At 43.9% G+C, this 27,281-nt stretch overlaps 1 protein-coding gene across 5 annotated transcripts in view; it reads right to left on the bottom strand.

The window, feature by feature from the left end:
* Positions 1–27,281, bottom strand: part of CFAP47 (cilia and flagella associated protein 47) — a 262,759-nt gene that overhangs the window by 87,362 nt on the left and 148,116 nt on the right. For all 5 annotated transcript variants that reach the window (XM_029046522.2, XM_016227348.3, XM_029046519.2 and 2 more), the window contains exons 50-52: positions 18,863–19,000; positions 6,048–6,151; positions 1,782–1,957 (exon numbers count right to left, since the gene is read on the bottom strand). In XM_029046522.2, the coding sequence (XP_028902355.1) occupies positions 1,782–1,957; positions 6,048–6,151; positions 18,863–19,000 (418 nt within the window). The remainder of the gene's footprint in view (positions 1–1,781; positions 1,958–6,047; positions 6,152–18,862; positions 19,001–27,281) is intronic.

Genomic DNA, 27,281 nt, shown 5'->3' with positions numbered 1-27,281 from the left:
ATGAAAAATAGCTTCAAGTAAATACTTCATTTCTCAACATCACTGGAACCCTTAGCAGCTTAAAATTTGTTATTTTGAATTTGTCATGAAATTTTAGTCCATTTTTTAAAAAGCTTCAAAATACGTCCTTCTGCTCTGTAAACAATCTCAGAAATGTAGTCATTTTGAACGCTAGTATGAAACAATAGCATATGGTCATCCGAAAATGTAAATCTGCCTTATGAGAAGGAAGTATTTTTGTTCCCTTTCCTCTCAAAGAGCACCCGTATACCATTTCCTATTAAATGTTTAGTCAGTCAGTCGTATAAATTGAGCAATTACTGTGTACAGAGCACTCTATTAAGCACTTGGGAGAGTACAATAACAATAATTAATAATGATGTTACATTATTAATCATCCACTGTTAATGTTAATAATATTGTTAAAGAATGAAACAGCATTAATCCTTCAAAAATAAAAAAGCAATCTAAAACTTTCATGAAGTTTGAGAAATATATTCTGTACCAAATACTGTTTCCTTCCCTAGCGCTTTTCCATATTCCAAAAATATCAAGGCCAATAAAGTCCAGTAAATTATTTGCTACTGGGTGAGAGTTGCCGTATGTGCTTTGGTGACAGGACATCATCACACAATCGAGACTTCCTATAAATGCATTTGGTTATTTTTCTCACTTACAGAAAATGCAATCACTTTGTCATTCGATTAAATAAGAGTAAACATGTTAAAACATTTGAAGCGTGATTAAAAGCACATTGGGTAAATAACGGTAAAAACGAACTCCTCCATAACAAGAAGCCATTCTTCTGATGTGTATGTCTTGAACAGCAGCTCTATAGCTTGTCTCTAGAATGGATATTTTTCATCAGGTGGAAAACACAGAGGAAAAAAAGGCTTCGACAAGCCAGTCTGTTGAGAAAGTGCATTCTTGTTCTCACTATTCAAAAATAAGTAAAGTCATATTTTACAACTCATGTTTTCCCAGTAACATCTAAAAGACGATCATTAGTAGAATTAAAGTGTAAGAGTTGCCTAGTGGATAGAACACAGGCCTGGGAAGCAGAAGAATCTGGGTACTAGTTCTGGCTTTGCCAGTCCACTTTGTGACTTTGGGCAAGTCATTTCCCTTCTCAGGACCTCAGTTACCCCATCTGTAAAATGGGGATTAAGCCTGGGAGCCTCATGTGGGACATGGATTGCATCCAACTTGATTACCTTGCATCTAACCCAGCGCTTAGTGCAGTATCTGGTACATAGTAAGTGCTTAGCAAATACCACAATTATTATAATTACTGGGAAAGAATACCCAGGTGGGATTTAGTAATGGTCCCTGTCACACAATGGAATAAATACCACCCTGAACTGGGTGTAAATACAGGCTTATTAAATCCATTCTAGGTCACATGTTGATGGATAGAACAATGAATGCATGTAGTGGTGAATTGTGAAAGGAAATGGATTTCCATAACTGGGGCTGAAGGATTCTCCTTCTGTTCTTGCCGAAGTAATTTTAGTTCTATTCCCTTTTTGTTCCGAAGCCTTGAGTCGTCTTCTTCATGGCACGACAAAATCACCCACTGGAAACAGCCCATTAAAAGTTCAAGACCGTGTTTAAAAAGATGAAATGTCTTACACTAATTGACACAAGGTACTACTAAAATACTTCGTAACCACAAAATATCATCTGTAATTTAAATATTAAATAATGCATGTAAAAACAGTTCAACATGAGGAGGCAAAGACATTCTTAAAACTGTATGCTAATAAAGGACCGAATCCTACCTTCCATCTGAATAGCCTGTCATAGCTGGGGAATATTCTGCTACATAGGCAACTGTTTCTTTTGGCTTTATCATTAATTTGGTGGCTCCATTGAGGGCAGTGTCCATTAATAGCACATCAAAATGAAGAACTTCATCTGTTGGATTAGTGATGGGAATTTCAATGCCGATGGTATCCTAGAATCGCAGAATAAACAGAGAATAAGTTTCAGTTCCTACAGTGTCCGAGGATTTTCCCAGAATGAACTGAAATGAAAATGTTACGGTACAGCAATCCCGTTACCGTACTTGGCTTTAGTACTATTCCACGTCATCGCGATTGGCGTTTAATACCGGCATTCCTTCAAGTATCCTCCCACTATGATAGGGTTCTGGTTTTCCCAAGGAGGCACTATAAATAGCCCGTGTGCACTTTGTAAATTGGCTTTACGCAGATCCACCGAAATTCCTTCATTCCATCGGATCTGAGCGCTTTGCTGTGGGCACAGCACTGTACGCTAAGCACTCGGGAGAGTATAATATAACAACAGACAAATTCCCTGCCCACCACAAGCTTACAGTCTAGAGGGGGACTTTAGACCGAATAACACCATTATCACCACCTACAAATGCTGTGTTCTGCACTGAGTTACTTAAAGCCTAAAATAATAATAATAATGTTGGTATTTGTTAAGCGCTTACTATGAGCAGAGCACTGTTCTAAGCGCTGGGGGAGATACAGGGTCATCAGGTTGTCCCACGTGAGGCTCACAGTCTTCATCCCCATTTTACAGATGAGGGAACTGAGGCCCAGAGAAGTGAAGTGACTTGCCCACAGTCACACAGCTGACAAGTGGCAGAGCTGGGATTCGAACTCATGACCTCTGACTCCCAAGCCCAGGCTCTTTCCACTAAGCCACGCTGCTTCTCTTTCTCTGTAAAATAGTTACCGTTCAACACGGCAAGACCTCAACTGACCCCTTAATGTGAAATAGTAGCAGGAGGCAGGGAGGTCAGCAAGGAGGCTGATACATTAATCAACGTAGGCTTGGATAAATGCTTGGATTAATAAGGTAGCAGTTTGGATGGAGAGGACAGGGTGGGTTTTAGCAACGTCGTGGATTTAGTGTCAGATGGAATTACGTGGGTTGAATGAGAGTGAAGAGTCAAGGGTAAAACCAAAGTTATGGGCTTATGAGACACGTCTACAGTGAAAGCCTTGGGAGGACAGGGTTTGGGTTGGAAGATAAGGAATCCTGTTTTGGACATGTTAAATCTGAGGTGTCGGTGCGACATCCAAGTAGAGATGTCTTGAAAGCAGGAGGAGATGCAAGACTGCATGCAGAGAGGGAGGGAGATGAGGGCTGGAGATGAAGATTTGGGAATCATCCACCTGGAGGTGGGAAAGCCATGGGAGTGAATGAATTCTCCAAGGGAGTTGGGTGTATTTGGAGACTAGAAGGGGACCCAGGACCGAACGTTGAAGGACCCCCACAGTTAGAGGGTGGGAAGCAGAAGAGGAGCCCACAAAAGAGATTGAGAATGAGTGGCCCGAGAGATAGGAGGAGAATCAGGAGAGAAGCATGTCACTGAAGCTGAGGTTAAAAAAAAAAAAAAATCTCATTACACCTATTTAGGGTACTTTGGAATTTCCAATTCCTGGTGATTGGAAGTAAATCCATTATTACTTTTCAGCTTCAAAAAAACTTCACATATAACTTTAACATACGAATGTGAATCTCTCCTGTACATTGTGTTGCCTTGAAATCCTAGAGCAAGTCTGAATCGAGCCACAGGCAGCTCTCAACTATTTCAGCGTATTTCATTTAGACAAGTTGTAATAATTATGAAATATCAATAATGAGAAATGCAGCGTACCCTGAAATCTTCAGAATTACTCTAGGAATTGTAAACGCAAATTCCCTCACTCTCTTTTGGGTGTAAAAGGAAAGATGATATAGTGGCCAAAGAATAATATTACAGATGACTGCAAAGTAATAATTGTTCAGGACAGGCACTGGTCCAGTGAAATATGTCCGACCCATTATTTGCTTTTACAGGATCACTTTAAAGGTCAGTGGAAGTTTGCAATTTTCACATTTCCAGTCACCTAACATTGAAAATGCCACAGATAAAGCATTGATTAAAAAAAAAAAACACACAAAGGAATTGTCAAAGAAAATGAAACTTTCTAATTTACAGATAACTGCTCAATTATGCCTCCGGCTTCAGGTATCTTTCATAAAATTAGGCTCGGTGGAAGGGTAAAGTGTTTTCAATAGTTAGCACTGTCTCCTAAAATGCTGTTGATACAAAATAAACAACTGTGGTTAGTGGAGAAGGCCAATTACTAATTCGAAGCTTCCAAACGTTTGGATTGATAGTTCCCTAATGAATGGTGCATATATTAGGAGACAAATTGTCAGTGTTTTTGGAAAACTTGAAAATAGCAGCGAGGTTTAGTGGAAAGAGCTAGGGTTTGGGAGTCAGAGGTCGTGGGTTCTAATCCCAGCTCTGCCACTTGGCAGCTGGGTGACTTTGGGCGAGTCACTTCACTTCTCTGTGCCTCAGTTCCCTCATCTGTAAAATGGGGATTAAGACTGTGAGCCCCACGTGGGCCAACCTGATTATCCCGTATCTCCCCCCAGTGCTTAGAACAGTGCATGGCACATAGCGCTTAACAAATACCATCATCCTTACTATTATTATAACTACATGATTCCTCTTCAAAAAGGCCAGGTGGGAGGAAGCAGATAGTTTAGTAAACCAAGGAAATGCCTTCTATTAAATGAATCCGCCTCATAAATTTCTTCTAAGTTCGTTTCAAGGCAAAATGAAGATCTTACATGTTGAACATGCTAGAAAACACAAATCAGAATGGAATGCCATCACTCAGGGCATTTTTGAAGACTGAAAGGAGCTTTCACAAATAAATCTCGCTACCATCTGTCTGCTTTTGGGTTAGGTCCTATTTCAAGCCTGTGAGGAGAATTAAATGACTCTAGAAATCACTTTTACACCCGAAATTCAGTTTTATCAAGAACATGGTATCTAAACTGAATTCATTTTCTAATCCTCAATGTCAGAGGTTGGTGGGAGCTATTTTGAGAAAACAAGTTAACCATTTTGGGCATTATGAAAACAGCGACAGTTGTCGGCACCTCGAAAGTGTTTTACACCATGGGCCTGGGAATTAAATTGGACACAGACTGATCAGTACCAAGAGTCCCAATCAGGTTCAGCCACACTGAAGAATAATTTCAGTAAAACGTTTTTTCCAAAGTAGTTCCTTGAGGAAGTTGCCAGCTAACGTTTTGTTACTATGTAGATAATTAGACCAATTTGGGGTTCACAGTCAGGAGGAGAGAGACCAGGCATTGAATCTCCATTTTTCAGATGAGGGAACTGAGGCACAGAGAAGTGAAGTGACTTGAAGTGTCATCCAGCAGATAAGTGACGGAGTCACGGGCCTTCTGACTCGCAGGCCCGCGCTCTTCCCACTAAGCCACACTGCTTCCCAAAGCTTGACAAAAAATGTGGCCAGGGAGACCATCAAAATTCATTCAGAGTTAATTGCTCATTTTCAACCCAGATAAGAAAGGATTTATGGTTCCCTGCCAAGGGAGAGACAGGGCTGATCTGGCAAAAGCTTGGGTTAGACCATCACACCATTCAGGTGTGCTTAGAGAAGCAGCGTGGCTCAGTGGAAAGAGCACGGGCTTTGGAGTCAGGGCTCATGAGTTCGAATCCCAGCTCGGCCACTTGTCGGCTGTGTGACTGTGGGCAAGTCACTTAACTTCTCTGTGCCTCAGTTCCCTCATCTGTAAAATGGGGATTAAGACTGTGAGCCCCACGTGGGACAACCTGATTCCCTTATGTCTACCCCAGCGCTTAGAACAGTGCTCGGCACATAGTAAGCGCTTAACAAATACCAACATTATTATTATCAGGTTGCACCTGCCCTGTATGCTTGTATCATGGGGAACCAGGGAAAAATTTGTTCATCAATCTCCTTGTTACAATGCTCTGTGTGTTGTCTTCGACTTGATTAGCTTGTATCTACCCCAGCACTTAGAAGGGTGTTTGACACAAAGTAAGTGCTTAACAAATACCATTAAAAAAACCCTAAAAAACTTAGATCTTGGGTGCAGCCAAATGGAATTAACAAATACCATAATAATATTAACCACAATAATGGGCAAGATCACATTTTCAGAAACCGTGTTTAAAATGAAAGTAAGATTTACTTGTATAAAGTACCAATTTTGAACACTTTCATGTATCTTACCAGAGCGGCACATTTTACTTCAAGTGTTTTTTCTGGTGGTGAAGCTGCACTATTAATCTCCAGAGAAAACCAGACTTGGAAATTTGAAACATTCTCTTCTTTTTCTGGAAAAAAAAACAAACCAAGAAAAACTTTAAGCTATATTCCTTATCTCCAAAGTTTGGAAGGAAAGATTTTCTGAGCACCTTCATCATACAATAAGAGTCCCAGAAAAAAAAAAATATGTGTAGTTTTTATTTCCTGAAGTAATCCCTGTCTCTGGAAGTATTTTCCCACAGGAAAAAAAAAAGAGGAAACAAAGGCAGCGGAGGAAACGGAGTAAAGAAAAAAGAAAAAGAAGGGCAGAATATATTGAATCAGACTAGACCTGATCTATAGCCCATTCCAGGCTTCTTTAATTCTCACACAACCAGCCACATTACCGTGGAGTAATTGTAGAATCTCGATAAGGACTCTGAGGTAGTTTTGCAAAACTCTTTTAGTAGTTGCCGGAGTAGCTGTCGGAGTTCAAGCCTGCAGAAGTTGTCAAATGCTTTGATAAGGTTTGCAAACGCCCCGAACGTACTTTGATGATGCTTCCTGTTCTTTTCCTACTCTTGAAATGCAGCAAAAGGCATGTTTCTCCTGATCTCTCGTCATCTGAAGCCGCCTTGGTTCTAGGCCCGCTTCATTTAATGAAATTCTCTACTTCGGAGGACTTAGGTTCTGCTAGGATTTTGCCAAATGGTGACATCAATGAGATTTCCTGAACAGCTGCCAGTAGCAGCCCTTTTTTTTTTCTTTTTGAAGAGGGTAGCTTTGAAAGCCTGTGGCATTTCCACAGCGTTCCCCGTGTTCAGAGAAAGCAAGTGTAGATATCTGACAGCACCCTGTCGCTGCTTTATCCGAGGAGCTTTCCATTATTCATCTTGGCTTTGACTGTAGAAGTGATTCATGTAAATACCTGTCAAAAGCCCTGCAGCCTCAGGGGTGCTAAGTGGGTTGAGAAGCAGCATGGCCTAATGAATAGAGCACGGGCTTGGGAGCCGGAAAGATCTGGGTTCTAATCCCGGGTCTGCCGCTTGCCTGCTGTGTGACCTCGGGCAAGTCGCTTCTTCTTTGTGCCTCAGTTACCTCATCTGTAAAATGGGGGTTCAATACCTGTCCGCCCTCCGTCTCAGGCTGTGAGCCCCATGTGGGACCTGATCATCTTGTAACCACCCAAGTGCTCAGTACAATGTGTAACACGCAATAAGCGCTTAACAAATACCCCAATCATGATTATTATATTCTCTATACTTTCACTGCTGTAAAGTCGTTTGGTGATCCTAGAGTTGGGGAAAAAAAAAAAAGATTAATCGTCTTCATTAGAACGCCTGCTCTCAATCTCCTAGGTGAAGATTTCAGAGATGTTAAGTCATCCTGAAAACACACACTCGATCGTTTTACACAAGACCTGAAATAACACAGGAAGGGCAAATGAAAACTACGCAAAGGCAGAATGAAATTGAAGAACAGAGGGCTGAAAGAGAATGGGTCGACAGGATTACGGTGAATTGGATGTATGTTGTTTGATTCCAAGGGGATCTAAGTCACTGGGGACTGTTTATTCGAACAAATGCGTGTGTTCCCTTAGCTCTGGATGTGAGGAGCGGTAAAACAAGACAGGCTGGCTCTAGTGAAATGGAAGCAGAACCACAGCAACTTTTGTACTAGCTGAATTCGGAAGCTGAACCATTGTGAAAACTATTCAAGGATTGTTTTAAGTGTAATTAGCCAGTTGAGCCTGTCTGAACCACATTTTCTGTTTGTATATTTTTTAAATGTCCCAGTGTGATTGCAAATCCGTAACCTTTGCCAAATCCCTGGAATAAAAACGCTTTCCTTTCTGGTTAGTTATAAAAAAGACAACGTACTGGCTGTCTTCGGCCTCTGTAGGACCCAGGGCCCCCTACGCTGCTGCTAGTTTAGAGTAGATTTTGTTGACTGGGTAGCTTACTGACCTTGGGAACGCCACTGTAGTTCTTTCAGAGGGTCAGTTCCTACAGTGTGAGCTCGTCGTGGGCAGGGAATGTTACTGTTTATTGTTATATCATATATTCCCAAGTACTTAGTACAGTGCCCTGCACACAGTAAGTGCTTAATAAATATAACTGAACGAATGAATGAAAGGGAAGTTTCGAAAATTCACCGATCGCAATTTGCGAAACGCTTGGAAATTTCTGACAGGAGGGCGCGATTCAAATACCGAGCGTCCTTAAAATTGTTTGTTAGGAGCTCCTAGGCTCTCAACCAGCTGGCTGAAAAACCAAGACTACCACTTGAGGAAAGCAGTCAATTGTCCAAAATGCCCTGGAAAGGGAAAGGATGGCGCTGTGGGAAGCAGCGTGGCATATTGGATCGAGCCCGGGCCTGGGAGTCAGAAGGTCATGGATTCTAATCCCCACTCCACCACTTGTCAGCTGTGCGACCCTGAGCAAGTCATTTCACTTCTCTGTGCCTCAGTTACCTCATCAGTAAAAGATGGGGATTAAGAGTGTGATCCCAGTGCCGGACAGGGACTGTGTCCATCTTGAGAAACTTGTTTCTATCCCAGCGCTTAGAACAGTGCTTGGCACATAGTAAGTGCTTACCAAGCACCGTTATTATTATCATGTGCCCCCAGGCACCTCAGGTTTAATATGTCCAAGAGTGAATCTCTCATCTTCCCTCCCCAATGTTTTCCTCTAACTTTCACAGTGTCCAGAATAATGTCCAGGAAGTCCAGAATAATGAAGCGGCACATTCTCTGCCCTGCAACAGTTTATATTCTAATGGTGGAGACAAACATTAAAACATTTACAATACTGTCAAAATAAACTGAGCCTATGTATTAAGTGTGTTTGTATATACAAATATTTAAAATAATGTTAAAATAAATATATGTTATAATATATGTACATACACACACACACACACACACGAGTGCTACTTAAGGAGAAGTCAGAGGAAGCCTCAGTGCCCAATTTTTTTTTTTTAATGGATTGCTGGATTTTTCAGGTGTGGGAAACGGCCCATACCCATTTACTTCCACCCTATGCGATAATGAAATGAAAATAGGCAAGGGATGTGCTAAATTATCTGGATTTCCTCTAGGCACTCCATAAACTGAAACAATTGAAGCTTTCAGTAAATTTGTAAACAACACATAAAAAGATAGCTGCCATTAGCTTTAGGAGCAAAATGACACTAAAACCTCTCCAGTTACAATGATTATGAAGCCATGCATTGTACATGCCTAGCTCACATGTGCTTCCTCCTGCCTCGAACTCCCTCCCACTTTGCATCCAGCAGACCACTGCCTCGCCCCATAATAATGATGACAATTATGGTATTTGTTAAGCCCTTACTGTTTTCCAGGCACTGTATTAAAGCACTGGGGTGGGAACAAGCAAATCAGGCTGGACACAGTCCCTGTCCCAAATGGGGCTCGGTCTCATTCCCCCTTTTTACAGATGAGGGAACTGAGGCTCAGAGAAATGAAGTGACTTATTCATGGTCATGCAGCAAACAAGTGGCGGAGTCGGGATGAAAACTCATGACCTTCTGACTCCCAGGCCCAAGCGCTACCCATTACACCATGCTGCTTCCCCTTCTTCCAAGATCTACTAAAAACCTATCTCTTCCAGGAAATCTGATTCTTCCCTCTATATTTCCCTCCAAACTTCCCCTGAATACCCACAGCTGATGATGAATTCTCTCATCCAGACAGCAAATATATCTCACGCAGCTGGGGCGATACAGTGGTTTGTCTGGGGACTGGTCCCCTGATTACAGTGTCAGGGGAATCCCGCATCCTTCTGCCCTGCACCCCGGCGTACCATTATTTTTTCGAGTCTGACACTGACTTCCATCGTTTGAACTGTTGAGGTTTTGGCAATTTATGCAGCACGGGGTTACATATATTAACGAATATTGGGTTTCAAAAGAATGCTCATTGGAATGGCGAATTAGGGAAATTGGGAGATTGTTAAGGAAAAAAAAAAATCACAAGAGCCTTCTCAATAGCACTCAGCTTATTCAACTCAGCGGGCGCTCTGTTTCGGGAGCAACAGGCTTCCTGCTTTCATCTTAGCAAGGCATGAAAGCAAAACTATCATTTTCATCCGATTGTACAAGATTTGTGTGCATATCCATCTTTTAAATTACTTCTTCCAAATACTCAATGATGACTGGAAAGAACGAATTCAATTCCAAGACTGGATTACTTTGCAGCACTTTCTTTCCTTTCACCAGAATTTTCAGATTTATGTTCCGAGCCCACCCGCTGAAAGTAAAACCCACTCCGCTTTTAGGATAGTGACCTTTGGGATTACATGAAAATCTACAGAACGCTTGAGTGTCATTTAAAGCACTGACGTAACATAAGGGTTGAAAAGAGTTGACAGCCTCCTGATTTACAAAAATGAATTGACTTAATCAAAACGGGCATGATTTGGATTATAAAACACTACGAACGATAACAAAATTCCCCCTAAAATTAGTTAGAACTTTTTTTAAATAGGCAAGTGCAATTTTTGAAAACAAATCACCAATCCACTTGGATAAAAGTCATCCTTTCTCTGCTTTACAATCACAGATTTCCTCTTGCTTCCGGGCCATCTCTACATGGGTGACCACCTGCCTGCCATCTTAAATATGACAAATGGAATTCCTCAACTTCGCTCCAAACGTACTCCTCTTTGAAGCTTTTCCTTCAGGATTAAAAACAGCACCACCCTCCTGTCCCTCAAGCTGGCAGTGATGATGTTATCTTTGACATCTCGCTGCCTTTCACCCTTCACATTCTACCTGTCCTTGAATCCAGCCAAATCTTCTTTTTTTATATTATTTATTCAGTGCTCACTACGTGCCAGCCACTGTACTAAACGCTGGGGTAGATATAAGCTGAACAGGTTGGACACAGTCCATATCTCACATGGGCTCACAGTCTCAATCTCCGTGTTACAGATGAGGTCACTGAGGCACAGAGAAGTGAAGTGCCTTACCCAAGGTCACATCGCAGACAAGTGGCAGAGGCGGAATTAGAACCCGAGTCCTCCTTCTGGATCCTCTAGGCCACGCTGCTTCTCCAGCATTTTCTCAACAATATTTCCAGACCTATCCTTTATAGCCAGTCACAAACCGTCACTCATCTGGTTCAAATCCTTGCACTTTTCAGGCTAGACTGCCGTATCTGCCTCAGTGAATGCTTACTTTGTGCAGAATACTATGCAATCTATAGCCCCTGGACCACAGTCTCTCCTACACTTTGCTGCCTGGATTAACTTCTAAAATCCCATTCAAAATAAATCATGGCTCTCAAAAACTTCCAACGCTATTTACTTCTCTCTGCGTCTCAAAAAAACTCTTCCTCGTGACTTGAAGGTGTTTAGTTTTTAGCATTTGTAAAGCACTTACTATGTGGCCAGCGCTGTTCTAAGTGTTGGGGTAGGTACAAGTTAACCAGGCGGGCCACAGTCCCTGACCCACATGGGACTCACAGTCAAGTGAGAGGGAGAACAGGTTTTGAATCCCCATTTTACACTGAGGAAACCGAGGCACGGAGAAGTAAAGTGACTTGCCGAAGTCGCACAGCAGACAACCGGTGGAGCAAGGATTAGAACCGAGGTCCTTGGCTCCCGGGCCTGTGCTTAATCCCCTGGGCCTCGCTGTTTCAGATTGTCAAAATTCAATGAGGCCCTTCATGGGACAGTGGTTTCTCTAAGTGAGATACAATTAATTCATCGGAATCTGCATCACTGATTTCTAAAATTAAATTGCCTCTCCAATTCAACAGTTTATTTGATTATAATACTAATTATATTTGTTAAGCACTGATTCCACCAACTCTCTCCATCTTACCTAACTGCTTTGTTCTCCTTTAACACCTTAGCTCCCACCCTTTACTCCTCCCAATCTAGCCTTCTAACAGTACCTCCATCTCAAATCTCCTGTCTCTGATCCACTGCTTTAGCCCTATCTTACCAATGGAAAAAACTCCTTTTCCCTTCAAATCCGTCGACCAAATTTCCTCCCCATTTCCAAGTACTCCTAACCTGCGACTGTCTCCGGAAGGCTCTGCCTCACTACTTCTCAGCTTTCTGGTCTTGAAATCCCACCGTCCATTCTCAATAGTTTCGATCCCCTGAGAACTAATTCACTCCCATGACTCCAACTTCCACCTCTATGCCGCTGATCCCCAGATCTACCTCTCCAGCCCTGACCTCTCTCCCTCTCTATCTCCCTCTTTAAACTGCAAGCTTGATGAGGGCAGAGACCGTATCTTTAACTTCTATTTAATGTGCCCAAGTCCAGAATCACAGAACCACAATGTGGCTTAAACGTGGCCACATTTCACAAACCAGAGACGGGTAGCAAATGAAGGCTGCTGTGTTTGTAGATCTTAAAAGAGGATAGGATACTTCGGTCCAGCAAGTACTCAATGGTTTGGGTGGCTCTGAAAATTTTATCCAGGCCCTAAATCTGCTCCTTGTCACATCACTGTTCGTGCGAAGCACTTAGTACAGTGCTTTGCACACACTAAGCCCTCAGTAAATTCAAGAATGAATGAAAAGTAAACTCTGTCCTCAACCCCAACTCAGTAAAGCAGTGCTGCGTAAAAGGCTCGGTCCTATTGAACTTTCTCTTCACCATCATGATTGACAACACAACGATGGCTTGTGCACGGCAGATAGGGTTCAATTTAGCCTCCTGGGAAATACTCCTAACCCCGAGCCAACCAACGTCATCGAGCGGCCTTGGATCACAGGACCTGGCTTGACCTAGCTTCTCATGGATGGAGTTGGATTCAACGTTTTACTGGTCACCCTTTTTTTTTTTTAAGCACCCCACTATTCGACAAGGTTATGAAATCCGTAGCCCATAGAGAAAAAGACAAATAAAGCCATTGCTCTGTATTATCGATCTACCAGAAATTATCTTCTGGCCCCCGGCATTAGCATATCAGTGAGGTTGAATTAGATTGCTTTATGTTTGGATGACATTATGTAAATAGAAGCATTATAATAACTGCTGAAGTAAATTTAGTCTGTATGCAAACCTATTATTCTACCCGTCCACCTTTCCTACAAATCTCACTTAATTTTCTGAAAATAGATGGCTAGGAAAATGTATCCCAGACACGTAATGCTTCTTTTTCCACATAATTCCTTTGATAATTTCCCATTTCTTAATCCACCGGAAATGTTCCCCTTGTTACTCAGTGGTAGCAGGCTTCTGTTGCAAGGCCTTAATTCTCACGGTGGATTTTGGGGTACATAAATGAAATATCAAAACCTCACCGAAACCCAAAATACCAAGATTTTGCCGTCACTGCTGTGCCGCAACAAGAAAACAGAATCATAAATCTTTAAATACGCAAGCTAGCCAGCAAAATAACGGAAACTGCTAATTGCTTTATCAGAGTGCAAGTCATACTAATTGGATTATGGCACCCAGATTTCTTCTTCCATGGTTCTTTATCCTACGAATGTTTTCTAGGACATGGAAACATTTATAAGGGTGTATTCATCATCGTATTTACACTTGAACCTGTATTTCGCAGCAGCTAAATCTGGATTTAGCCTCTGCAAGTAACTCAGCCTTTCTGTGTGTCAATAAAGAAGGAGAATTCCTGTTCCCTTTCCTATTTTTCAGTGCGGGGATAAAATCATGATAGGTGTGAAAGTATTTGGAATTATTTGGCAGAAGGGTCCCAAGCCAACCTCTGTCTGTCTCCCCCTTTAAAATGTGAGTTTCTGGAGGGTTGGGAATATGTGCTTTTGTCTGATAAGCTCTCCCAAGCTCTCAGTACAAAGCTTCACCCTCACAGAGAACTCTATAAATGCTAAGGGACTGTCTGATAATGTTCTTTTTATAGATGACTGCGGAATGCGCCGATCCAACAAAATATTTCTTGGCAAAACACAGGGAATCTGACGTGCAAGCAGGAAACCCCAGAAGGGATACTGAAGTGTTCAGTTTGGATCTCGCACGCTTAGCTCAGTGTTCAGCACCAGGTAAGCACGTAAGGAGCATGACCAGTGGATGATGATGAGGTGGTTAATGGGCAAGAAGTCCATAATGGGTCATGAGACTGAAAGGTGAAGATGGTTAAAGGATCGTGAGAGGGTTTAGGACTGATTCTAGACCATTAAGCTTATTGCAAGCAGGGAACATATCTGCCATCCTAATAGTAATTACGGTCCTTGTGAAGTGCTTACTACATGCCAGGCACTCTGTACTCTGCAAACAGTGAGGGCTCAATAAATCCCAATGATAAACCCCGCTTACGATTCATGGTCCAAGAGAAGTTATCAGAAGGAACCCCCTTATTTAATCATATTAATGTTGGTCTCCCCCTCTAGTCTGTAAGCCGGTGGTGGGCGAGGAACGTGTCTGTTGATTGTCACAGTGTCCTCTCTCAAGCACTTAGTACAGTGTTCCGCGCATCGTAAGCGCTCAATGAATACGACTGAATGAATCGAATGAATGAGGGCAACCATCAGACTGTTCCTCTGAGCCTCCTTCTTGGCTGGCTGACCCATCTGACCCTGTCTGACATTCTTACGAACTCATCATTCGAGTCCAGTACAAGGCAGAAGCGTCCCAGTGCAGAACCCCATCAGCTGGTTTGAAGGGAAGCTCGCTGGGGGCAGAGAATATGTCTCTTTTATTGTTCTTCTGTACCCTCCCAGTCGTTCAGTACAGTGCTCTGCACACACTAAATGCTCAAAAAATACGACTGAATGAAAGAATCAATATATGCTCAGGGCCAAGTTCCCTTTGAGCACATCTATATTTTACTCTCAAGAATTTTGTCTGGAAAAGTGAAGGAATCTCAAATTCCACAAAAAATCCTTGTAGCCAAAGTATTAATCTGATTATTAATTAATCAGATTGAGATATATGGGAGGTTTTTTCACTCTCTGATTAATCAACTCCTAAGGTACAAGACTTTGGGTATAAGGATTTTTTGTGGAATCTGAGTTTCCTTCCCTTTTCCAAACAAAATTCTTAAGAGTAAAACATAGATGTGCTCAAGGGGACTTGGCCCTGAGCATATAATGATAGCAATGATGATAATTATGATGATGATGATGATGGTATATGCTAAGTGTTTACTATTTGCCAAGCACAGTACTAAGCTCTGGAGGAGAAACAAGATAATCCGGTTGCGTGTGATTCTTGTCCAAAATGGTGCTCAGGCTAGGTAAAAGGGAGTAGGATTTAAACCCCATTTTACAGAAGAGGAAACCGAGGCACAGAGAAGTTGTGACCTGCCCAAGTTCACAGAGCGGACGCGTGGCTGAGCCAGAACTATAACCCAGGTCCTCGGACTCCCACGCCCGTGCTCTTTCCGCTAGGCCGTGCCTAGTGGGGCATCTTGGAAATCAAACAATTAGTCTCCGTGTTGATGGCATTTGAATCTCATAAACGTTTCGAGGAAAAAACAACACATCGGTGCCAAGCAGTACAGCTTTTAGTTTAAAATTCCTCTTATTCATCACTTTCAATGCTAAAATTTTCACAGTGTGTGTACCTTTAGTGACTATAAATATATACATAGAAGTAGTGTGGTGTAGTGGATAGAGCAAGAGCCTGGGAGTCAGAAAGACCTGGATTCAAATCCCGGTCCACCGCTTGTCTGCTGTGTGACCTTGGGCAAGTCACTTCACTTCTCTGTCCCTCAGATACCTCATCTGTAAAATGGGGATTGAGGCTGTGAGCCCCATGCAGGGAAAGGACTGTGTCCAAACTTACTAACTTGTATCTACCCCAGTCAGCAATCAGTACAGTGCCCTTAAGCACTTAACGAATACAATTATTAACTACTACTTTAACAGATGCCACAAAAAGAAAGGGGGGGAGGGGGTAAATCTTCCTCTGGTAGGGTCCAAAAAGCAGAGATAGAGACTTTGGAGTCTGAGCCCTCAATGATAAAGGATAGGTTCCACATCGGAGGTGGACAGAGCTTTCCCGGTGAAGCAGCGTGGCTCAGTGGAAAGAGCCCGGGCTTTGGCGTCAGAGGTCATGGGTTCGAATCCCGGCTCGGCCACTTGTCAGCTGGGTGACTGTGGGCAAGTCACTTCACTTCTCTGGGCCTCAGTTCCCTCATCTGGAAAATGGGGGTGAAGAGTGTGAGCCCCACGTGGGACAAACTGATTCCCCGGCGTGGCTCAGTGGAAAGAGCCCGGGCTTTGGAGTCAGAGGTCATGGGTTCGAATCCCAGCTCGGCCACTTGTCAGCTGTGTGAATTGGGGCAAGTCACTTCACTTCTCGGTGCCTCAGTTCCCTCATCTGTAAACTGGGGATGAAGATTGTGAGCCCCACGTGGGACAACCTGATTCCCCTGTGTCTACCCCAGCGCTTAGAACAGTGCTCGGCACATAGGAAGCGCTTAACAAATACCAACATTATCATCATCACCCCAGCGCTTAGAACAGTGCTCGGCACATAGTAAGCGCTTAACAAATACCAACATTACTAGATGAAGTCCTCTCAGTGAACCTCAGTGGCCACTGGGAAATGCCGACAACCACTCCCTCCGCTTCCTGAGGCGCGTAGTTTCTTCCTTTCCTTCCCCGCAATCCCCCTGCCAGACCCACCCGGAGAGTTGGAAAGCACACCGCTCTCTCCAAAAGAATGGCCGCGACCCAGCCACCTAACAGCTTCGGGAAATCATTCTCCAAGTCACGACTAGTTGCCTCCCTTCCGTTCTGTCTGTCGAGGATTACGACAGAATGCCACAGCGAGCATAAGTATGCATGAAGCGTGCAGTTTGTCAGAAAACCCACAGTGACGGCAAATGGGAAGTATATGGAATCAACAACAGCTTGCAAGCAAATGGAATTGGCAACATCCGGCCAATCAGCAGAAAAGACTGTGTTCGCTCTGATTTCCTTCACATTCCAGATCTGCAGGGCCAGAAATTAGATGATATCTTCGTTGGGAGAATTCTGCCACCTTCACTTACGGATGCGCAGTTTCGAACTGCGGTTGAACTTAGACCACCTCAGGGAATCAATAATCATAATGTCGGTATCGGTTAAGCGCTTACTATGTGCCGAGCACCGTTCTAAGCGCTGGGGGAGATACGGGGGCAGCAGGTCGTCCCATGTGAGGCTCACGGTTAATCCCCATTTTCCAGATGAGGGAACTGAGGCCCAGAGAAGTGACCTGCCCACAGTCACCCAGCTGACAAGTGGCAGAGCCGGGATTCCAACTCATGACCTCTGACTCCCAAGCCCGGGCTCTTTCCACTGAGCCACGCCGCTTCTCTCAATAAAGAGTTGGGAGTTTCGGCATATCTGGGTCTGGGGAAACCTTGCATGAACGGATCTGAAAATAAGTCTACTCTCCTCAATTCCTCCATCCATAAACCTGGAATCCAGGTGTTTGGCAAATATTCGTTTAGCGTTCATTCCTTCATTCAATCATATTTACTGAGCGCTGTGTGCACAGCACTGAATTAAGCGCTCGGGAGAGTATAATATAACGATAAACAGACACATTCCCTGACCACAGTGACGTGTGAGTCTATGAAGGAAACTTATTCCACCAACTTCACTGACGGAGAGGAAAACGATCACTCCGTCGTGCTCACTGAGCGCCTACTGTGTGCGGAACATTACACTAAGCCCTTAGGGGAAGTACAAGACAGTAGACTTGGTAGACACAATCCCTGCCCAAAAAGAGTTTACATTCTACAGGGGGACACAGGCATGAAAATACATTACGGATAGGCGGAGATAGTAAAGTATAAGGATGTGTCTCAGGGTTATTAATGCTTTAACCCTCATCGTTAATGGCTTTTACCACCCAAAAGAGAGATCTGCAGCAAAAAGTTGCAAGTGGTTAGGGTAGGACTTGAGCCCAGAATAACCGGACAAGATCTGATGACAATACGAATGATAGCGGGATTTTTTAAGTGCTGACTATGCGCTAAGCACTGTTTTCCTGACGGCGAATCTCAGTGTCTTCTGGGAAATGTCGATAACCACTTCCTTAGCTTCCCGAGGCGTGCAGTTTCTCGCTTTTCTTCCCCACAGTCCCCCTGCCGGACCCACAGAGGAGGATTTGGAAGCACACCGCTCCTTCTGAAAGGCGGGCTGCGATCCAGCCGTCCAACGGCTTCGGGATACAAGACAGTGACGAGATAGATCACACCCAGTCCTTGTCCTCCGTGGGGCTCACAATTTAAGCTGGAGGGAGGACAGGTTTTGAATCCCCATTTTACAGATGAGAAAAGGGAGGCAAGGAGAAGTCCTCTAGACTGTGAGCTTGTTGTCGGCGGAGAGCGTCACTGTTTATTGGTTATTCTTCTTTCCCGAACTCTCAGGACAGTGCTCTGCCCACGGTTAAACGCTTAATAAATTCGACTGCGTGAAGGAATGAAAGTGAAGTGATTTGACCAGGATCCCAAAGCAGGCAAATGGCAGAGCCACCTAAGCCATTCCTCGGGGCTTACAACAGTGTTTGACACACAGTAAGCACTTAAATACCATGATGATTATCATCACTATCATTTTAATGCCTGTCTCCCACTCCAGACTGTCAGCTCACTGTGAACCGGGAACGTGTCTGTTATATTCTGTTGTGTCTCCAAGGCGCTTAGTACAGTGCTCTACACACGGTAAGCACGCAATAAATACAACTGATTAAATAGTAAAAGGAAATAAATGAGAGATCTAAGCGGCAGCGATCTAGTTACGCATCATTCACGGGCCGCGTAAAACGTGCGTCTCACCTAGAAATGAGTAACGGCCGAGTTTCGCGCAGACCGATAACGCGACGAGCCGTACTAATAAACGTACCACTGTTTGCTGAATCAACAGTTTGTAACGTCTCGGCTGACAAATTCTGAGGCTCCCGTTCACCATCTGTCTCCTCCGGTGAGCTGCTGTATGGAGACCGCTGTCGTTTTCCGTCTTCAACAACAAATGAAACTGCACCTAGAACAAACAGGTACCAGATGTTAGATTCACGGGAGCATCCGTTTTAGAAGATGGACGGCCAGGCTCATGTATCACTGTGGCTTTGGCTATAAACGAATGAATATGAGGCAAAACCTAAATTCCAGATGTCCATTATCCAATTAAAATTGACAGGGGTGAAAAACACTGCTCGGCGGAGTACAAACGAGGGAAAGAAAATTATGCAAGCAAAAGGACCGGTCTTCTATCAACTCACGTGAAATAAGTAGAAGAGGCAAGCCCTGTAAACAGATTAGCTCTTGGAATGTGTCTCTTCCATTGTTACAGAGAAGCAGCGTGGCCTAGTGGAAAGAGCCCGGGCTGGGGAGTCAGAGGCCGTGGGTTCTAATCCCGGCTCTGCCACTTGTCTGCTGTGTGACCTTGGGCAGGTCACTTAACAGGTGCCTCAGTTACCTCATCTGTAAAAATGGGGATTAAAAAATGTGAGCCCCACGTGGGACAATCTGATTACCCCGTATCTATCCCAGCGCTTAGAACAGTGCTCTGCACATAGTAAGTGTTTAACAAATACCATAATTATTATTACACTGTACTCTTCCAAGCGCTTAATACAGTGCTCTGCGCACGGTAAGCGCTCAATAAATATGATTCATTCATTTACTCCAGTGGGAATTCATCCCACGGCAATTCAGTATCATCTGAATGGAAAGATGACTCTAAAGACCACTGGAAGTCAGTGAAATCTTTTTAAAATGCACAGCCTGGATTTAGGTAACAGCATTCGTATCAGCACAGAAAAGCGGCGTGGCCTAACGGGTGGAGCGTGGGCCTGGGAGTCAGAAGTTTCTAATCCTGGCTCCGCTACCCGTCCGCTGCGTGACCTCGGGTACGTCACTTCACTGGGCCTCACTCACCTCATCTGGAAAACGGGGATTAAGACTGTGAGCCCCATGTGGGACAGGGACTGTGTCCAACCTGATTAGCTTGCCTCTACCCCAGTGCTTAGTAGAGTGCCTGGCACATTGTCAGTGCTTAACAAATACCATTTAAAAAAGAAAAAGATAGGAGGGTATATTCTTGTCTGCCTACTGATAAGGAAATGGTGTGAGGAGGAAACATGCTCCAGGTTGATCAGAATGAATAATCGTTAGAGCTGGAATTGCTAAAATGTACAGCTGATTACTGCTAAAATCCACTATTATGGAAGTACGGTTTTCTGTCCTCTTCAGTGAATGTTCTCTTGAGAAGCAGCATGGCCTAGTGGGAAAAGTGCGGGCCTGGAAATCAGAAGACCTGGATTCTGATCTGCTGTGTGACCTCGGATAAGTCATTTCAGTTCTCAGTGCCTCAGTTCCCTCCTCTAGAAAACGGAGATTAAGACTGCGAACCCCAGGTGGGACATGAACTGTGTCCACCCTGATTAGCTTCTATCTAACCTAGCACCTAGTGTAGTGCCTGGCATTCATTCATTCATTCAACTGTATTTACTGAGCGCTTACTGTCTGCAGAGCACTGAACTAAACACTTGGAAAGTACAATTCAGCAACAAATAGAGACAATCCCGGTCCACAACAAGCTCACAGTCTAGAAGGGGGGAGCCAGACATCAAAGCAAGTAGCCAGGCACAGAGTAAGTGCTTAACAAATACCATTAAAAAAAACACACACACACAAAATAATCCCAATGACGGTGGTTTAGAAACTCTTTGGGCTACAGCATTGGTTTTATTCTTCCACCCAACCTTGTGTGAGATCACTTTCACTCATTCAGTCGTATTCATTGAGTGCTTACGGTGCGCAGAGCACTGTACTGAACACTTAGGAGAGAATAATATAAGAATACAACATTTTGTATCCATTTTGGCTGATGGGTTCCAGGTTGGCCTCTGGCTATCAGGTTTGCTGCGACTATACCATAACATCTCCTCACAGGTACTCAGTAGGGACTAACGATTGGTGGATTGGCTATGCTGGTGCCTGATATTTAGTTGTCGGTCACCGATTTTTAACTGACACTGTGACTTCTTTCAAACCCTCTGCAATATCAAGTGCTCCCCATGTCACTTGGGGGCAAATTCTGAACCGGTTCAGAATATTCATCCCACTAGCCAATGACTATTAACTTTGGGAGGTTTGTCAGCGTGTTGCTTGCAAACTCACATCATGTGCTACTAGAAAACACGGCAAGAGATGGCTGGGAAACAAAATACTAATGTAGCAGGCCGACAAATTTAGACAGCAACCATCTGGAATGGAGTGCTTCCAATAAATTCGGCCTTCGGGCAGAACGTGAGTTTAAGAGGCAAGGTCAGATTCAGGATTGAGGGCTTGGGCAGCTACAGGCCAGAAGAACGGGTACGTCATCAAACTATTAATTGAGCACTTAGGATGCGCAGAACACTGTACTGAGTAAGGCAAGGATTAGTCCCCTGTCATCTCCTTTTTTATGGTACTTGTTATACGCTTACTATGGGCAAGTCACCCTACTAAGCGGCGGGGTAGATACAAGTTAATCAGGTTGGACAGAGTCGCTGTCCTACAGAGGGCTCACAGACTTAATCCCCATTTTACAGATAAGGTCGTTGAGGCACAGAGAAGTTAAGTAACCTGCCCGATTAGACCGTAAGCCCGCCAAAGGGCAGGGGCCGTCTCTATCTGTTACCGATTTGTACGTTCCAAGCGCGTAGTACAGTGCTCTGCACGTAGTAAGCGCTCAGTAAATACTATTGAATGAATGAATGAACGAGCGAACTTGCAGACAAGTGATGGAGCCGGAATTAAAACCCAAATCCTTCTGACCTCCGGGCCCGTGCTCCATCCGCTAAGCCGCGTTGCTCCTTTAGATACGGAGGAAGGTTTCCCCGTTAGGAAGGCTATTAGCTGAACCAAAGGACCCCTTTTAACAGTTCTCTCTGAAGTGACCTTCAGGGGTAGGTTGCATCATCTGCCTTCTCACTGACCACCCTTTCTCCCAGCTCTCCCGACTTTAGTTCGTTATTCCATGCTTCTGCACAACTCATCTTCTGGCAATGTCACTCCAAACACATTTCTCCATTTTTCAACAGTCTCTCCTCCCTCCCCACCTCCCAGAAACCCGTTACCATTGGCTTCGCGGCCTTCTGTCTTCCGTATCGGCTGTCCTCCTTCCTGTACGGTGCCTGACACGTAGTAAGTGCTTGACAGATGCCATGAAAACCCAAAACTCTGCAAACTGTACACTTAGCTGAATGCCTAATTTTATCCTGTAGGAAGCACTGTGGCCTGGTGGATAGAGCACGGGCCTGGGAGTCGGAAGCACCTGGGTTCTACTCCCGCCTTTGCCACTTGTCTACGGTGTGACCTTGGACAAGTCACTTCACTTCTCCGTGCCTCAATTACCTCATCTGTAGAAGACCGTGAGTCCACTGTGGCACACGGACTGCGTTCAACCTAATTAGCTGTATTCATTCATTCATCCAATCGAATTTATTGAGCGCTTACTGTGAGCAGAGCACACAGTACTAAGCGCTTAGAAACGGAGACAATCCCTGCCACAACGGGCCTACTCCTGCGCTCAGCAGAGTTCCTCGCACAAAGCAAGAGCTTAACAAATAACATAAAAAAAAGAACCACGTAAAGAGCCCGCATTCGTGTATTAGACTAAATATTAGTTCTTCCATCAAGTCTATCTCGGTTTTGATGAATACTGACTCATCCGGACACTCTTGGGACACCGAGCAAGCACAAATCAAGAAAGCGTGAAAGCACCGTGGACATTCACGGTTAATTACTGAGCATCTCAAACCCCGCCGCTCCCGCCCCAGTATGCGAAGGAGCTAAGGGCAGAGTGTGTGTACGATACCGAAGGGGGCACCCAGAGATGATGTCCCCACAGCACGGGACCCCCCCCCCCCCGACGATTTGCCCGGTAGAGCTGACCGGCTCCACAAGAACTGCAGAAGAAATAAATCAGGGCACAGCAGCATTCTGCTGTTCAGAGGATACCCAGAAAGTGATCGGAAAGGGTTCGAAGAACTTAACAACTGAGCGTTTTTAAGTTAAGAAGGGCCGATCTTCTCTCAAGTGGTGGTGACGAGAACCGTTGACCAATATAAGCTCTCTGAAGGCAGGGATTGTGCCTACCGACTCTGTCAAACTGTATTCTCCAAAGCGTTTAGTACAGTGCTTTACCCACTCACAGAGTAAGCGCTCAATAAATGCAATTGATATCGTCGCTCCAACACTTGCATTTTCTAATACAGAGTAATAGATCATGCGACAGGAATATGGCTCAAACATCCAATTTTGGGTTTCGGCCAGTACTTCCAAAAGGTAAATTTACTATTAGTAGCTTCATCATCGGAAAGAAGACAACGGATAAACACAGTAACCCTCACAGACTAACAAGCCATATTTCCAATCCAATGGAAACACACAGTCGTTAATTTTCAAAAAAGAGCCGGAATGGATCTGAAATGCACATTACTGCGATGTGGAAGTACCCGGCCCTATTTCATTTTTTCAATTTAAGCTCACTCCTTCAACCGATAGAACACGCAGTCTTTTTCAGGAGATTTAATTAGACTTCCATCTCTTTTCTCCCATTACGTTTATGTCTGGTAGGGAAAAGATTATGGGCTGATTTACAAAACAATCCAATCTACTTCTCAAGAGCCCTACATGAATATGTCAGGTGAAAATATTCTGAACCAAGCGGAGCGACTGAAGAACCTCTTCATCTTAAGGAAATGGGTGAAGAGAGCTATGGATATAATTATCTTTCAACACCGAAGCTTTTGTTTATGACTGAATTATTGAGAAAGGTGCCTTGGTTGGAATGTTTCGGCAACGTTTACATCCTAGTCCTTGTACGATGATGATCCCTTTATATTAGATAACGCACGTCTGTACGCTGGTTCGGATTTATTTTGTTTCCAGGGAACATTCTCCTTCGGAGACAATATATCTGATTTGCAATTCTATCGATGTTGAAAAAGACAATGCTGAACCTCTCGTTTTGTTTTAGAGCAACACCTTTTAGAGCTCCCAAAATCAAATTATTTCCTTTACAACAAAATACAATACACATTTAAGTGGGAGCGCTGCACCTTATAGTTTCCTTCTGAGGAAAAATAAATCCTTTAAAGGGCTCACAGAATTCCAATACTCAAGCTGAATACAACTGAAACCGAGAAAAGGCTGTTTTGGAGTGAAATGCATCGACCCCAATCTGAAGATTTTTCGAACGCTTTGAGGGGGCCTTAAATACACTAGACATGTTTGTAATGAGCGTAACTGCTTTTTGAGACATAGTATAACGAATGACCTTAACACGAATCTTCAGTGTGAATTTGTCTAAAGAATGTTTAGGGAGCCCTACAGGTTAGGAGTAATAAATATGGAGTTGTTCCAGTGGGGTAAAATGGGGCTTTCCTTTACAAAACTCCACAGAGCTGTCCTCTGTTCTGCTTCCAAAGCGAAACGGATGCGTTTTTAAAGCTTAAAGGAAAGGTCGTCAGTAAAATAAGTCACTCTTTTGCTAGAGATTGCTTTTCCCTCGACGCCATCTTACCATCTCATCTGGCAAAGCAATGGGGAGGAGGGAAGAAGAGAATGGCTAGGGAGGGGAGGGGGAAGGAAGGGTCTGGCCTAGAATGCCCTCTCTCCTCAGCACCAGTGCCCGACCTGATTATCTCATATGATAATAATTGTGGCATGTGTTAAGTGCTTACTGTGTGCCAGGCACCGTACTAAGCGCTGCGATGGATACAGGCATATCGGGTTGGACGCAGTCCCCGTCCCACGTACGGCACCTAGTCTCAATCCCCATTTTTACAGATGAGGGAACTGAGGCACAGAGAAGTTAGGTGACTTGCCCAAGATCAAACAGCGGACAAGCGGCGGAGCCGGGATTAGAGTTCACAACCTTCTGACTCCCAAGCCCCTACTCTATCCACCATCTCCCCCAACTGAGCATTCACCCCAGCCCTTAGTACCGTGGTTGGCATAGAATAAACACTTAAATCCAAACATTACTATTATTAACTCTTGGAAAGAGAAGGAAAGGAGACAATATCGTGAAGTGAGAGCCAAATTTCAGTGGTGGCAAGGAAGAGGAGTGAGCAGGCAAGAAACGGGACATGGTTTTCTTATCTTTTTTATGGCATTTTTTAAGCACTTACTATGTGTCAAGCACTGTTCTAAGCGCCGGGGTAGATACTTGCAAATCAGGTGGGACACAGTCCCTGTCCCACGGGGGCTCATTGTCTAAGTACCGAATCCCCCTTTTACAGATGACGAAACAAGTTAATTAGGTTGGACGCAGTCCCTGTCTCGCATGGAGCTCACAGTTTAAGTAGGAGGGAGAACAGGTATTGAATCCCCATTTTTCAGGCGAGGCAACTGAGGCCCAGAGAAGTGAAGTGACTCGCCCAACGTCAAACGGCCAACAAACGGCAGAGCCGGGATCAGTACCCAGGTCCTCTGACCTCCAGGCCAATGCTCTTTCCACTACGCTACTCTGCAATTTTTGAATAACGAAAGTAAAATATGCCTTCCTAGTAGTTGGAAAATAGCTACGTTTATACAAAAGATGAAAGAGCAAAACGGTTTCACAGAAAAATTGCATTTCAGAGAGAACGAACGCAAGTCTTCCTTTGCAGTTCGGAAATGATTTAATATTTTAGAAAGTAATACTTGAAAATTGCACTGTACGAAATCCAAGTGGAATGGGTTTATCATTTAAGAAAACTGGGATGGAATTGCTCTTTCCAAATCTGAAATCTATCGTCCTTATTGTCTCTTACATTAAGGAAATGGATGATGGAAGTCAATTGGAGAATGTAATATTAGTCTGATCTTAGAATGCCGCCAAGGGGATCTTTTACAGGAAGTTGAGAGCCTCAGCTTTTGGATCTGCTCCCTTTTAACACAATAACGGTAAAATAGCACGCTGAAAAGCCCAAGAAATGGAATTTGTCGGGGCAGGTTTGTGTACGATAGTGGATTTTCCCAAAAAAAAAAAAAAAATGGAAAAAGACTACGCAAGAGACAGTGGCGCTCTGCACAACAGGCTGAAAGTTTATCATCACCTATACTAGAAATCAAGGTCTGCACTGAATTTGTCATTTCTAAGTTGGCCATGCACAGTAAATATGAGAAGAAGCGTGGCTCAGTGGAAAGAGCCCGGGCTTGGGAGTCAGAGGTCATGGGTTTGAATCCCGGCTCTGCCACTGGTCAGCTGTGTGACTGTGGGCGAGTCACTTCACTTCTCTGGGCCTCAGTTCCCTCATCTGCAAAATGGGGATGAAGACTTTGAGCCTCACATGGGACAACGTGATTACCATGTATGTCCCCCAGCGCTTAGAACAGTGCTCTGCACATAGTAAGCTTTAAACAAATACCAACATTATTATTATTATTATTATATACCTTGGGGAAAAGTGTATCGTTTTACACTTTTAATCGGACTTTAAGTATTAGTTCTTTTGATGCCGAGCCTCTACTCACTTAGGGTGAAAAACGCATCTACCAACTCAGTTATAATGTACTCTCCCAAACGCTTTGCCCACGGTCAGTGCCCAGTAAATACCGTCGATGGACAAAAACGAACATGGATGACAGACTCCCTTGCTCTTAGAATCAAAAGGTACCAGTCAATCAGTGGTACTTATTGAGCGCTTTCTGTGCGCAGAGCACTGTACTAAGCACCTGGGAGAGTACAGCATAACAGAGTTGGTAGACGCGTTCCCTGCCCACAAAGAGCTTATAGTCTAGAGGCGGGGACAGACATTAAAATAAATTATGGATATGCCTATCCCTCAACTGCCATGCTGCTTATCCTTCCTCCTGCACAGACCTCCCTTCCACTTCACATCCACCAGACCAGAACTCTTCCTCTCGTCAAGGCCTTCTGGAAAACCAACTTACTCCAGTAGGGAATGAATTCAATTAAATCCCAGGTTGTAGCCATCCATTCGATCATATTTATTGAGCGCTTACCATTGGCAAAGCACTGTACTAAGTGCTTGAGAGAGTAAATATCACAATAAACTGACACATTCCCTTTACAGTCTAGAGGGGCGGACAGACATTAATATAAGTTACAGATATGTACATAAGATTTCAGATATGTACACATACACTTGCTAATGAAATGTACATTGCCTTGATTCTATTTAGTTGCCACTGTTTTTACGAGATGTTCTTCCCCTCGACTCTATTCATCGCCATGGTTCTCGATTGTCCGTCTCCCCCGATGAGACCGTAAGCCCGTCCAACGGCTGGGACCGTCTCTATCTGTTGCCGACTTGTTCATTCCA

The sequence above is a fragment of the Ornithorhynchus anatinus genome, chromosome 18, assembly GCF_004115215.2.
Source record: "Ornithorhynchus anatinus isolate Pmale09 chromosome 18, mOrnAna1.pri.v4, whole genome shotgun sequence".
NCBI lineage: Eukaryota > Metazoa > Chordata > Mammalia > Monotremata > Ornithorhynchidae > Ornithorhynchus > Ornithorhynchus anatinus.
Note: the sequence above shows the minus strand (reverse complement) of the source record. Positions and strands in the feature narration are given on the sequence as shown.